Source organism: Strongyloides ratti, scaffold srae_chrx_scaffold0000002 (genome assembly GCF_001040885.1).
Source record: "Strongyloides ratti genome assembly S_ratti_ED321, scaffold srae_chrx_scaffold0000002".
NCBI lineage: Eukaryota > Metazoa > Nematoda > Chromadorea > Rhabditida > Strongyloididae > Strongyloides > Strongyloides ratti.
The window spans coordinates 1687538-1700117 of record NW_020171510.1 but is presented as its reverse complement, the minus strand read 5'-3'; the positions used below and the strand labels follow the sequence as shown (position 1 = coordinate 1700117).

The 12580-nt window shown below is 25.3% G+C and overlaps 4 protein-coding genes across 4 annotated transcripts; 2 read left to right on the top strand and 2 right to left on the bottom strand.

The window, feature by feature from the left end:
- Positions 1-585: 585 nt before the first annotated feature.
- On the top strand, positions 586-1851 carry SRAE_X000136100 (Hypothetical protein; the record flags this gene model as incomplete). The annotated part of the gene is made up of 1 exon (XM_024648085.1): positions 586-1851. The coding sequence occupies one exon, from the start codon at positions 586-588 to the stop codon at positions 1849-1851; it is 1266 nt and encodes a 421-aa protein (XP_024498826.1).
- Positions 1852-2125: 274 nt separating this feature from the next.
- On the bottom strand, positions 2126-3213 carry SRAE_X000136000 (Isochorismatase-like domain and EF-hand domain and EF-hand domain pair-containing protein; the record flags this gene model as incomplete). Its single annotated transcript, XM_024648074.1, has 3 exons — positions 2126-2848; positions 2900-3037; positions 3085-3213. 3 exons carry the CDS (start codon positions 3211-3213, stop codon positions 2126-2128), a joined length of 990 nt encoding a protein of 329 aa, XP_024498825.1.
- A 597-nt stretch (positions 3214-3810) lies between these two features.
- Positions 3811-5434, bottom strand: SRAE_X000135900 (Quinolinate phosphoribosyl transferase,C-terminal domain and Nicotinamide phosphoribosyl transferase family-containing protein; the record flags this gene model as incomplete). Its single annotated transcript, XM_024648063.1, has 3 exons — positions 3811-4140; positions 4188-5327; positions 5384-5434. The coding sequence occupies 3 exons, from the start codon at positions 5432-5434 to the stop codon at positions 3811-3813; spliced, it is 1521 nt and encodes a 506-aa protein (XP_024498824.1).
- A 2418-nt stretch (positions 5435-7852) lies between these two features.
- SRAE_X000135800 (Reverse transcriptase domain and Integrase,catalytic core domain and Zinc finger, CCHC-type domain and Ribonuclease H-like domain and Aspartic peptidase domain-containing protein) lies at positions 7853-12484 on the top strand (the record flags this gene model as incomplete). Its single annotated transcript, XM_024648052.1, has 1 exon — positions 7853-12484. One exon carries the CDS (start codon positions 7853-7855, stop codon positions 12482-12484), a length of 4632 nt encoding a protein of 1543 aa, XP_024498823.1.
- Between the last annotated feature and the right edge of the window lie 96 nt (positions 12485-12580).

Here is a 12580-nt window from a genome sequence, read left to right as displayed (position 1 = left end):
TAAATTATTTTCATATTAAATTTCATATCTTTTTTTATCTTTTCTTCTTCATTTGCCGTCTTTTTTTCCACATTTCTTAAAAATTAATAGTATAATCCTGTATTGACCCCGCTTATAATGAAGATATAACAGAATATAAATAAAAAAAACCCCCTTATTATTTTGATTGTATATATCCTGAAACTGATGGGACGGTGGCCTTTTTATGTGCCTCTATATTCTGATGTGAATATGTCTATAGACATATTATTATAACAGTTCATCCCATATGTGGTACATCACTAAGCGGGAAAGAAATTGTTATTGAATAGTACAAATAAAGTCTTGACCTGCTATGAAAGGTTAGCTGACCAAGATCTTTCATATAACTTTCTTTGTTTGGGTTTACCATTTAATTTCTATAATATTTGATAAGACAATACATTTATAATTATTGAATATAAATATAATAAACTTTCTATTTTATAATATATTTTATTTATTTAATTTATCTTATATTTTTTTAAAAACATATTATATATACATATTTTTTTTTTAGATTTTTTTAATTTTTTTTTTTGTGATAAGAAATATAAAGATAAAAAAATGAAACGGTCACAAAGTGAATTTTCACCATATCATGATCATATTTCAAAAATTCATTGTCAATGGCCATCAGTTGATACATTATCTCTAAAAGAAAATACAGAAAATAGGCAAAATTTAAATACATCATTAAATACAACAGTATTCAATGATTCGGGTTATTCTTCTTTTCTTGATATATCACCACAAATATCACCAATTAATTATAAAAAACAAGCTATTAAATATTATTCACCATTAAATACACCTAAATTTAGTGGTTATTCAAGTGAAAATGAATCATCAAATAAAATAAAAGAAGAAACTAGTAATAAAAAAAAAATTGGAAGAAAATTATTTTCAAATGATAATAATTATAATTTGAATAGAGAAAATTATTTAAAAAAAGAAGATAATTATAATTATGATAAAGAAAGGATAACAAATAATTTGTATAATACATCATTTTTATCAAATCAACCAAATACTCTCTTATTTAGAGAAAGGCAAAATGATTGTTTACAAGAAAATAATTTAAGGATAAATAATTATTCTAATGATATTTATGATAATAATATAGGTGCTTTATCACCAGATACCTTTCTCCAAACTTTTGATGAAGAACAATGGTTTTTAAGAAAACTTGGTATTATTACTAATGATTCTGATTATCTATTTGTTAATGAATCAAAAATGATTAATGATAGGAATGAAAAAGAAACTTGTATTTATAATATTATTGATGATAATACTCCATCACCAATAAAAAGATTTATTGAGGAGGAGAAAAAAATAATGGAAAAAAGAAATAAAATGTATAAAAATGTTTCATCAATTGAATATGATTCTAAGCATTTAATTAATATAAATTGTTGTAAAAATTATCATGATGTCAAATTATTTCAAAAGAAAGCTTTTCATTTGGCTTTTAGAGCGGAAAATCCCGATAAGACATTATATAATCAAATAAAATGTCGTAAATTTAGTATTTTAAGAGAAAAAGATAGATTAAGACAAATAGATACAGAAAAAAGATATTATGAAAATAAAAGTCGGGAAGAAGCTGACAAAGCAAAAGAAATATCTAAAGAAATGACAGTTTTTCTTAAAATGATACGTACACGTGGAGGTAAAAAAATATTTTCAGATAATTTTATTAAATATTGTTTTGCTAAAACACCACAAAAAGATGAAATACTTAGAAAAGCTGATTTATTTTTAGCTTTATATGGAGATGGATCAAATAATGAGAACGTTTCTTATAGAAATTTCGCAAAATTTAAATAAAATTTATATATATTATTAATATAATAAAAATAATTATTATTCATATAATAGTAAGTAGTTTAACGGGATTTAGAAAAATAATTTTTTTTTTTGCTATTTTCTTTTTATTATAATATAAGTCAATTTGCTTTAATAATATTAAAATTTAATAATTATAAGATATTTTATTGTAATAATTTTTCTTGTTATTATTCACTTGTAAAATGAATAATATTTTTTTTTATATTGTTATATATTTTGTTTATCTTCAAATAAAAAAAAATCATTTAAAAAATTATTTTAAATTTATTATTTCTTCATTCCATCCTTCCATGGAATGGTTTTGATTGACAAGTGTTAAAATCCATTGCCAAGGAAATTTTGTAAATGTTTTATTAACAAATTTTTCAACAAAATCTGAATTAACAATTACAGCATTAAGTGATAATAGTTGTTCATTAACATTATTTATACCATCATTTGTTAATCCTTTACTACAATCACTAACAAGTCCAGTTAAAAATCCCAATTTAAGCGAATCTTTTGCTGTTGCTGCTACACAAATTTCATATGCTAATCCACAAACAAAAATAACATCAATATCTTCACTGCGTAAATAATCTTCTAATTCACTTTTACCATTTTCAGAACAAGTACCAAATGCTGAATATGAATCAATATATACGTTAGTTCCTTTTTTGATAATTTTTCCTTTTTTAGAAATTTTAATATGTGGACTTATTTCAGCACCCCATGAATTTTGAACACAATGTGAAGGATATAAAACTTGACAAATTTTAGATGGTTTATTAAATTTTACCGTATCAAATGGTTTTAATTTTCTAACTTTATCTTCTTTGCGTAATTCTCTGTCACTATTTCGACAATGTTCATAAAATGATATATGATTGCTTGGGTGCCAATCTTGAGTATAAACAATTTGTTTAAATGGAAAAGTTGTTATCATTTTATTGATTGTTGGTAGTGCATCCATCGGATCCTGATTAGCTTTACCATTCTAAAAAAAAAGTTTTTAATAAATGATAAATTAAAAACAAATATGATTTACTTTTATTGCTAAACTACCACAAACAAAATCATTTTGAAAATCAACAATTATAAGAGCAGACTTAAGGTTATTAATACGACTAAAAATTGTTTTATTGAATGTTTCAGATTCCTCAAAACTTAAAACACCATCTTTATCCTAAAAAAAAATAAAATGATACTAGTATTTTAAAGTATAAAACAAACTTTATCAAAAAAATCAAACAAATTATGAATAGCAGTTTCAGAAACAGAATCAGAATCAAGAATAATATTCTTTATAACTTCAGTAAACTCATTTAACTCAACACTGTCATTAAAAAAAGTAATTTTCATAGTTATTTTTTCTAAAAATCATAATTAATATATATGAAAAGATAAAAAAATTTTATTTTTAAATAATTTAAAATTATATCAAACATATAAAAATGGCAGCATCAATAAAACAAAATGATAATTATAAAAGTAAGCTTTTTACACTTTTAAACATGGTCCATTTACATTTTTAAGTTGACTTTTAATGTTAACATTATATGTTATGTGACGTAGGTATATGCTTCACCTAATTTTAAATATTTTCTATTAATAATTTTTCATACTGTATCTTTTAAAGTGGAAAAATTACTTTTATAAATTATTATCACATAGAGATAGATATACATTTACATATTATTGTAAGAATGTCATTTTTAAGATAAATGTATTTAGTTTATGTAGATGAAATTTATATATTCTTAAAATATTTTTAATAATAGTATATTATGAGGGCAAATAAAATTTATTTATTGTTACAATTTTTTTTGTAATGTTTTATAATAATATCAAAATATAAAAGAAAAAATTTATAAGCAAATATACTGTTTATTCTGTTAAAAAATGAACAATATTTTACGTATATTTTAAAATTACAGCAATTTTTTTTTTAAATTTATTTTATCCTCGTGCATTCAAAGTGTTTCTAAAGTTTGATGATAAAGATAATTCATTTGTATTTAAAGTTCCATTTCCAATATTATTATTTTCCTGACGATTACGATAAAATTCTTTGACACAAATTAATTCAGCTCTTTGTCGTATTTCATCTAAAGTATAATCAACTGTTAACTTACCATTTTCAAAAACTGTTAAAAGTAAATCTTTTTTGTCATCACCTAAACCTTCTTGCATTGTTACGAATGTTCCATCTTCTTTCTTTTCTAATGTTAACCTTCCTTTTTTTGATCTTTTTGTAGAATCTGTTGAAGGATTTTTAAAAACATCCATCTAAAAAAAAATTAAAAAATAAAAAGATTATTAGAAAGTAATTATACATTTTTTCCATTAACAGTTACAGAAGAACATTTAAAGGCACATTTTTGTGTATCTCTATCTAATCTTTGAAGTAAAGCACCACCAGTACCAAATGAAATATTTTCTGCTGACCAACCATCTTGTTTTAAAGCTTCAAGTATTCCACCAATTGTTTCATAAGAAATACCATCACCTTGCATTATTCTTAAATAAGATGGTAATACACGATATCCTCTTGAATTTATAGAAATTGGAAATTTTTCTGCTAATAAATTTAAAACTTTTAAAACAACAATACATGGATCTCCTGAATCAGGTCGTATGATAATACAACCTTTTCCATTTCTTTCCATAACTAAATCTTTTAATTCTTCACCCCATATATTTGCGACAGCGTCATATACGTCATATGAATCTGAAACTACTGATATTAAACCAACTGGAAATTTTTCTAATATATGTTTATAGGCATTAGCCTCGCCACTTTTTTTCCAAGAAATAATTGTTGAATGCTCAGCAGCTGGAATAGAATAACCTGCCATTGGTGAAGAATAATATTTTCTAAGAAGTTGTAAACCAGCAACTGTATCAGTTCCTGTAAAATTAACTAAATGAGAGGCAGAACCAATTGCGGCTGTTTCAACAGATGAAGCTCCACGATATCCAAAATCATGCAATTTAAATGGAAGACCATCTAAACTATCACTAGTACTAAGAAGATATTCAGCTATAATTCTTTTTTGTTCTCTTGAATTAGTTGCTACAGTCATTGGATACCAAACTTGAACAAGTAATGTTTCAAGCCATGATGTTAACCATGGAACATTAGGATCAGTATTTTCAACAGTAAAAAGAACATTTTTAACATCAACAACTGTTCCTTCTGGAACAGCTTTAATTTTTATTGGTAGGCAACCTCTATGTTTATCAACAATATATTCCCATCCTTCTTTATTAAAATAATTCATACCACCAAAATGACAATGATAAAATTCTGTTGCTTCTTCAATCATCTGTTTATTAACTACTCTTCCACAAAGATATCTTTTAATAAAATATTGAAGTCCAAAAAAAACAGTTTTTTCAAATTTTCCTCCTCTACTTTCAAAGTAACTATATATTGATGTTGTATTATCAGGATATTGAGCATGATGTGTAGCCTAAATAGAAATATTTATTAATAATAAATTTTAACAATTGACTTTTTTTTTCATACTTTATATGAGTCTGCTAGATATAAAATATTTTCAACAGGACCACAATCCATTTTAAAAAAAGAAAAAAAAAATAGGAATGATTACTGTAAAATTATAATATTATTCAAAAATTACATTACAATAAATGTTATATTAATATGAAATTATATTATTAGAAATAAAAAATATTACTGAAAATATTATTTTTCTTAAAATAAAAAAATAATAATATTTAACATTTTTTTTACAATAAATATTTAAAAATTTTAAACTATTATATAAATAAATTTCATAATTTAAAAATGGTTTTTATAACATAATAATATTTATTATGAATATACAAAAAATTTTGTATATATCAATAAAAAAAATAATTTTATTATTTTCCATTTCAAGAACATTGATAAAAAAAATATTTCTAAGTACTTTTTTTATTTTGATTTTTTACGTAGATTTTTACTAAAATTTTTAAAATTTAGAATAAAAAAATTAAATAATTTTTATTATTCAAAAATTTGAAAAAATTGAAGATATATTTAACAAATATTAAAGATTAATTTATTTTTTATAGTACAAATTTAAATAAATATATATATATATATTTGTTTATATTTTCATAAAATTGATAAGCTGCTAATATAAGTTTATGCATTTCTTTTAGTTTTCCACTTTATTATCTTATTCTAGGTTATAAACGTTTACATTGACAATTGACATAAAATGTTTACTGAAAAACATTTTATATTAAGAAGTCATAAGTAACAATGTAATATATATAAATTGAGTAAATTAAAATGAAAGAAATAAAAAAAAAAAAGATGCTGTCTTGTGTTATTAATATATTATAACTTTAGTAAAACAATTTGTTTTAAAAAATTTATTATATTGTTATCATCATAACTAATCAAAAGAGAATTAACACTTGAATTATACATTGAATAATGTTATATTAATATAAAAAAAATGTTTTTTAATGTGAAAATATTTTATCAAAAAGAAGCATTTTAGACAAAGTTTTTTTTTACAACTTTTAAAGTTTTTTCAGATGTCAACATACTTTTTAAATTCATCACTTATTTATTGCTTTATATATAAAAATGAAACAATAAATAGAAGGAATATATTAATTATCATTTAACAAACACTAGAATTCAAACATAATTTTTTTATTTTTCAATTTATGTTACTTGTTATAGACAATTTCCTCAATATTTAACTTAGTCAAATGATATTACTGTAAGAAAAACTTTAGATTAATATATAATATGAAACTGAATTTTAAAAATTTTACTATCTTTAAATAAAATTTAAATTATTTGTATGTAATAAAATGTACTTTCTATGAAAAGCATTTTTTTAATAAACGAATAAGACGGAAATATTTTTTTACTTTAAAGATAGATTACAAATGTTCTTACCAGTATGGTACATATAAATTTTTGATAAAGGATTTTTTTAAAACATTATATTAATTATAAAAATCAATTTGTTTATCCAAAAAAAATATGTTTTTTATATAAGAAAATAATTTTTCATTGAAGAATATTGACGTATAATAATAAATTTTTTTTTTATTTTTTTTAAATTATTATAAAACTGTTATAAAATTACCTAGTTTTTTCATAAAGTTTATTCATAGATTTTAGGTAAAACATAAAATTAATTTTTTCACAAAGAATTAAAATAATTTTATTTTTAAAAATAATTATTTCCAATTGAATTAAACTTAAATGACATATATTTTTACAATTTTAATAAAAATTAAATTTAATAAAAATTTTTTGCTTGATATAATATTTATATACTCTTTTATTATATATAATCTATTTCTTTTAAACTTAACATTAATAGTAAAAGTTTTATTTGAAATTATGGCATTGATTGTATCTATTAAATGTATGAGAAATAAAATATAAATTAATAGTTAAACAATTTTCTTTCTAGTTATAATAATAGATATAAATATATTATATTAAAAAGATACATTTATTTCACTCTAACAATAATTAGATTATTTCTCACTTTTTACAGTTTATAAAAAAGATTGATTTTTATGTTTTGAACTAAAATAAAACTTAAATTAAAAAGTATTTGATGTTGAATTTTAATTTTACTTACAATACAATGTTTTTAGAATATAAATAATATTAAAATAACAATTTTATTTTTTTTTTATACAAGTATATTTATAATTATATTATATTCAAAATGTAAGTAATATTTTTGCAAATTTTTTTTTTTAAAAAGTTATAAATAAGTGAAAGATACAGGAGTTTTTGATGACAAATATATTGATGATATTAAATAAGTATAAAAATAATAATATTATAATTTTATAGTCATTGTTTTTCTTTATATATCTTTTGGTGTGTATACCAGAATAAATTATTTATTTCTATTAGTGTTCTTGATTAATAAAAAGTTAGTACCCTTATACATAATAAAGTTGAGTAGGTATTTATTTCTGGAACCGAAAAACTTAAAAGTATATGAGTAAAGAATTTCTGTTGATAGAGCTAGAAGCAATTTTGGAGGTTTGTGAGTCCGGCGAGTTAGTTAGTAAGAAACAATTACAACAGTTGATTAATTCAGTTACTGGTATTGAGAAACTAACGTCGAAGGGAAAGAAGAAACTTGTGGAACAATTGGTTCAAGAAAGTTTGATGAATATTGGTAGTTCAGTGTCTCAAGGGAAGAACAGCCGTGGTTTTAGTAATTTGGATATTGGTTCAGAAGAGGTACTTCTGGAAGAGTCAAATCTTGGGGATTTGTCTAGTGTTACGTTTAGAGAATTGAGATCTAATAGAAATAAGGAATCAGAAGATTCTAGTGGTAGTTTTGGTAGTACTGAGTTGGATAGACGCATGTACAGTAGTAGAGGTAAAATGAGTTTACTTAAGGAGCTTAATAAGTATGATTGCATGGAAGGGACTCCTATATCAGTCCATTTACAGATGCTTGAAGAAGTTTTTATTTTGGAGGATATAGAAGATGATAGAAAGAAGTGTTCTTTCTTGATGTTGACAGTTGACTTGATCTTGAGAAATTATTTGGATGGTTTAAAGAATGATATCAAGTGCGATTGGGAAGAGTTGTCGAATCACTTAAAGGAGAGGTATCCTGGTGATATAAGCGTATTTTCAGCGAAGAGTCGATTGAAAACTGTGAGAATTGATATGTCTGCTAATGGATTTAGAAAATCGGCATTGGAGATGGTTAAATTATATCGTATTGCATATCCTAAGAGAGAAGATGATGAAATTATGGACAAGTTACAAGAATTGTGTGCTTCTTCAATTACAATTTGGAATTTGTTACAGAATTCTCAAGGGAAGGATTTAATGCAAACAATTACTCATATAGAATCCATTCTTGTGAGTGAGAATAAACGTATGAATTTGGTAAAAGGAAGGAATGGTGGAAATAATGGATCAGGTGGATCAAAAGTGGTTTGTTATTTGTGTAAAGAAATGGGACACAAAGCTTTCAATTGTAAGAAAGGTGCAAAGCCTGAGTCGGTAATTAATTGTTTTAAGTGTGGCCAGAAAGGACATTATGCAAATAAATGTACTTCAATGGAATCAAAGGGTTCAACTGGTAATACTATTAATGCTGTTAGTACAGATGGTGCAAATTTGGATGTTAAGAATAAGAAATGTTTGGGTAAGAGAAAAGAAAATAAGTATTCTGATTGTGAGCTAATTAAGTGTGATGTTATGTATGATATGAAGCATAAGTTGAAAGTTATGGTTGATACTGGAAGTGTTATTAATATGATTAGTCCGAGAGCTGTAGAAAGATGTGGTTTAGTACTTCAATCTACAAGTTTCAATATATGTGGAATTGGAGGTCAAAAGTGTTTGAAGGCAGTTACAACTATTGAATTGATGGATGAAACTTTAGAAGTTTATGTTGGGGACATTCCAGTAATGGATGTAGATGTTTTAATAGGAGTAGATGCCGTTTTAAATATAGGGTTTGATAAACTGTATAATTTATCAAGTAGAGTAAAGAAAGTGGAAGAATCGGCGATGATTCTTAATATTAGTGAAGTTGTGGAGAATAGTAGAGTTTTGGAGGTTGATAAGAACATAAGTTCTAAGAATCAGGAGTATTCAAATGATGAAATATTATCAATGTTGATGGATAAAAATCCAGATGTTATGGAAGCAATATCTTTTGGTAAAAATGATATTGGAAAGTTTAAAGAAAATGTTGAAGAATTTGAGATTGATTGGAAGAAGGCAAGTACAGAATTTATACCATATAAATTCCCAGAAAAACTTAGAGATGAAGCTGAAAAATTGATACAGGAATTATTGGAAACGAAGACGATAATTCAAGGTCCAGCAAAGTTGTTACATAATGTCATATGTGTTCGAAAAAGGAATGGAGAATTGAGAGCTTGTGTTGATATGAGATATAGCAATAAGTACATGGATAAATGCCAATTTCCTATACCTCATTTGGAGCAATTTTTATATAAAACAAGAGGATTTAAGTATTATTCAGTTTTAGATTTACCTTCAGCATATCATCAGTTTTACTTGGCCGAGAATCAAAGAAATTTATTGGGGATATTTTTCAGAGGAAAAACGTATGCTTATCAAACACTTCCTCAGGGGTGTAAAAATAGTCCTATGTTTATGCAAATGAAGTTAAGTTCTTTGTTGGATGAGGATATTATTGCGTGGTATTATGATGATGGTATCATATGTTCAAATAATTTTGAAGAACATTTGGAGAAGTTAAGTATAGTGTTAAAGAAAATGGTTAGTGTTGGTCTAAAGATTTCTCATTCGAAATCTATTTTTTGTGCTAAGTCAGTTGATTTTTTGGGAAATCATTTAGCAGAAGGTTTGGTTATTACAGATGGGGCAAAAAGAACTATTAATTCAATTAAAGAACCAAAGACAGTTAGTGATGTTAGAGCTTTATTAGGTAACTTAGGATTTTATTCTAAATATGTTCCAAATTATGCGAAAATTTTATATCCAGTTACACAGTTGCTTAAGAAAGATGTTAGTTTTAATTGGAACACAGATTGTGTTGAAGCTTTAAAGAAAATTAAGAAGTTAGTATGTAGTGATGTGGTTTTATCAAGAATACAATTGAATTTACCTCTAATTATACAATCAGATGCTTGTGAGAGAGGTTATGGAGTTGCAGTTTTTCAGGAAAGTTCAGAAGGAATAAGAAAACCAGTTTTGTTTTGGAGTATGAAACGTCCACATGCAATTAAGTATAGAAATAGTGTTTATTTAGAAGGTCATTCAATAATATGTTTTATTCGAAAACATTATCATTTGTTGTTGGGTATGGAGATTTTGATTGAAACGGATAATAAACCATTATCCCAGGCAATGACAAACCAATCTCTTCATCCACAGTTAAGTGCATGGGCACAGGAACTTTCGTTTTTTCAAATTGTATGGAAGTATATTCCTAAAAGGGAGAATGATATAGCAGATATATTAAGCCGCGTTGAGAAAAGTAATGAACCTACCTTAGAACCGAATGAAGTTGAATCATTGTCATTGATTCAAGGGGGGGTGAGTATGTTAGAAAGAGTTGATGATGAAGTTGGTTTAGAAGTAGATGGAAAGAATGCTAGTGAACTTCATGGTTATGAAAGTTTGAATGTTATTTTGGAGAGAAATATGAAAGATGAACTAAATGTTATGAATAGTTCAAATGATGTGTTTAAAGAAGGAAAGAATTCAAAGTTTTTGTTGAATGAAAATGAAGAGATGAAATTATTGGGTAATAGAAATGGGTTTGTTGGGTCAATAACAGCAATTGAGTTAAAAGAACAACAACGTAAATGGGTTGACAAACATAAACCTAATAATTTGGTAAAGAGAAAGAATAGTGATTATTGGGGAATCATTGATAAAGAAGGAAAATGGATTCCATTGTTAACTGAAGAGTTAATAGATAGAGAGGCAAGACTTCTACATAGTTTTGGTCATTTTAATTGGAAGAAGATAGCAGAAATAATAAAACATCGTGCCTATCATCCGAATCTGTTTAAAGTAGTGGAAATGGCTGTGAAAAATTGTGAAGTTTGTCAGAAGTGTAATGTTAAGTGTAAGAAGATAATTAAAACTAATTGGTGTAGCTATATGTTACCAAGAGAGAATTATTCGGCAGATATTATGGGTCCGCGTGAAGGAAAGTATATAATTCATATTATTGATGCAGCTACGTCATTTTGGATGTGTGCAATTATATCAAATTGTGATGGTGAAAGAATTATGATGGAAGTATTGAAACTATGTTGGAGATATGGGTTTCCAAGTACATGGAGAACCGATAATGCACCATATTGGAATTTAACTTCGAAGAAGTTAAAGGAATGCAATTGTGAAGTTCAGACAAGTAATGCGTATCATCATGAGGGGAATACGTTGGCAGAGAATGCAATTGGGAATTTGCAACATATTATGAGGAAGTTATTAACTGAACAAATCAAAAATGTTCAATCAATTCCGTTACCGTTGGAAGAAATTGTAGAATGGTCTGTTATATTCCATAATGGAGTTGGAATTGAAGGAGAAAGTCCAAGTGAATTGTTTTTGGGACATAAGTTAAGAATACCTTCAATCTTTGAGGAGCACTCATTGAATGAAGTGGGAACAGATATGTCTAGAGATGTAGAACTTCTTAGATTGGAATGTTTAAGTAAGAGAAGTTCTAAGAATATGTTAAATAAGATAGACCGGGAAAGTAAATTGTCTTCAAAGAATGGTAATATGGAGAGAGTTACACAATTGAGTGAAAATTATAAAAATATGAATAATAATGGTAGTTATTTGGATGAATTGAGTGGTGAGAAAGAAATTGTTAGAGAGACAGTTGAACGTGGGACATCGCCAATGTTGGAGAATAATAAAGATTCAAATGAATTCTTTAAAGTAGGAGATCAAGTCTTGGCTTCAGCTAATTGGAAGAAGCTTCAAGCTAAATGGGAAGGTCCTTATTTGATTCAGGAGATTAATGGATCAACAGCTATACTAACTCGACCATTAATTAGGGGTAAACGTGGCAGACCACCTAAAACAGTTGTTTCAAGAAATTTGGTTCAATTAAAGAAGTTTCAAGAGGGAGACATGTTTTGAGAGGGGGTGAGTGAAAGATACAGGAGTTTTTGATGACAAATATATTGATGATATTAAATAAGTATAAAAATAATAATATTATAATTTTATAGTCAT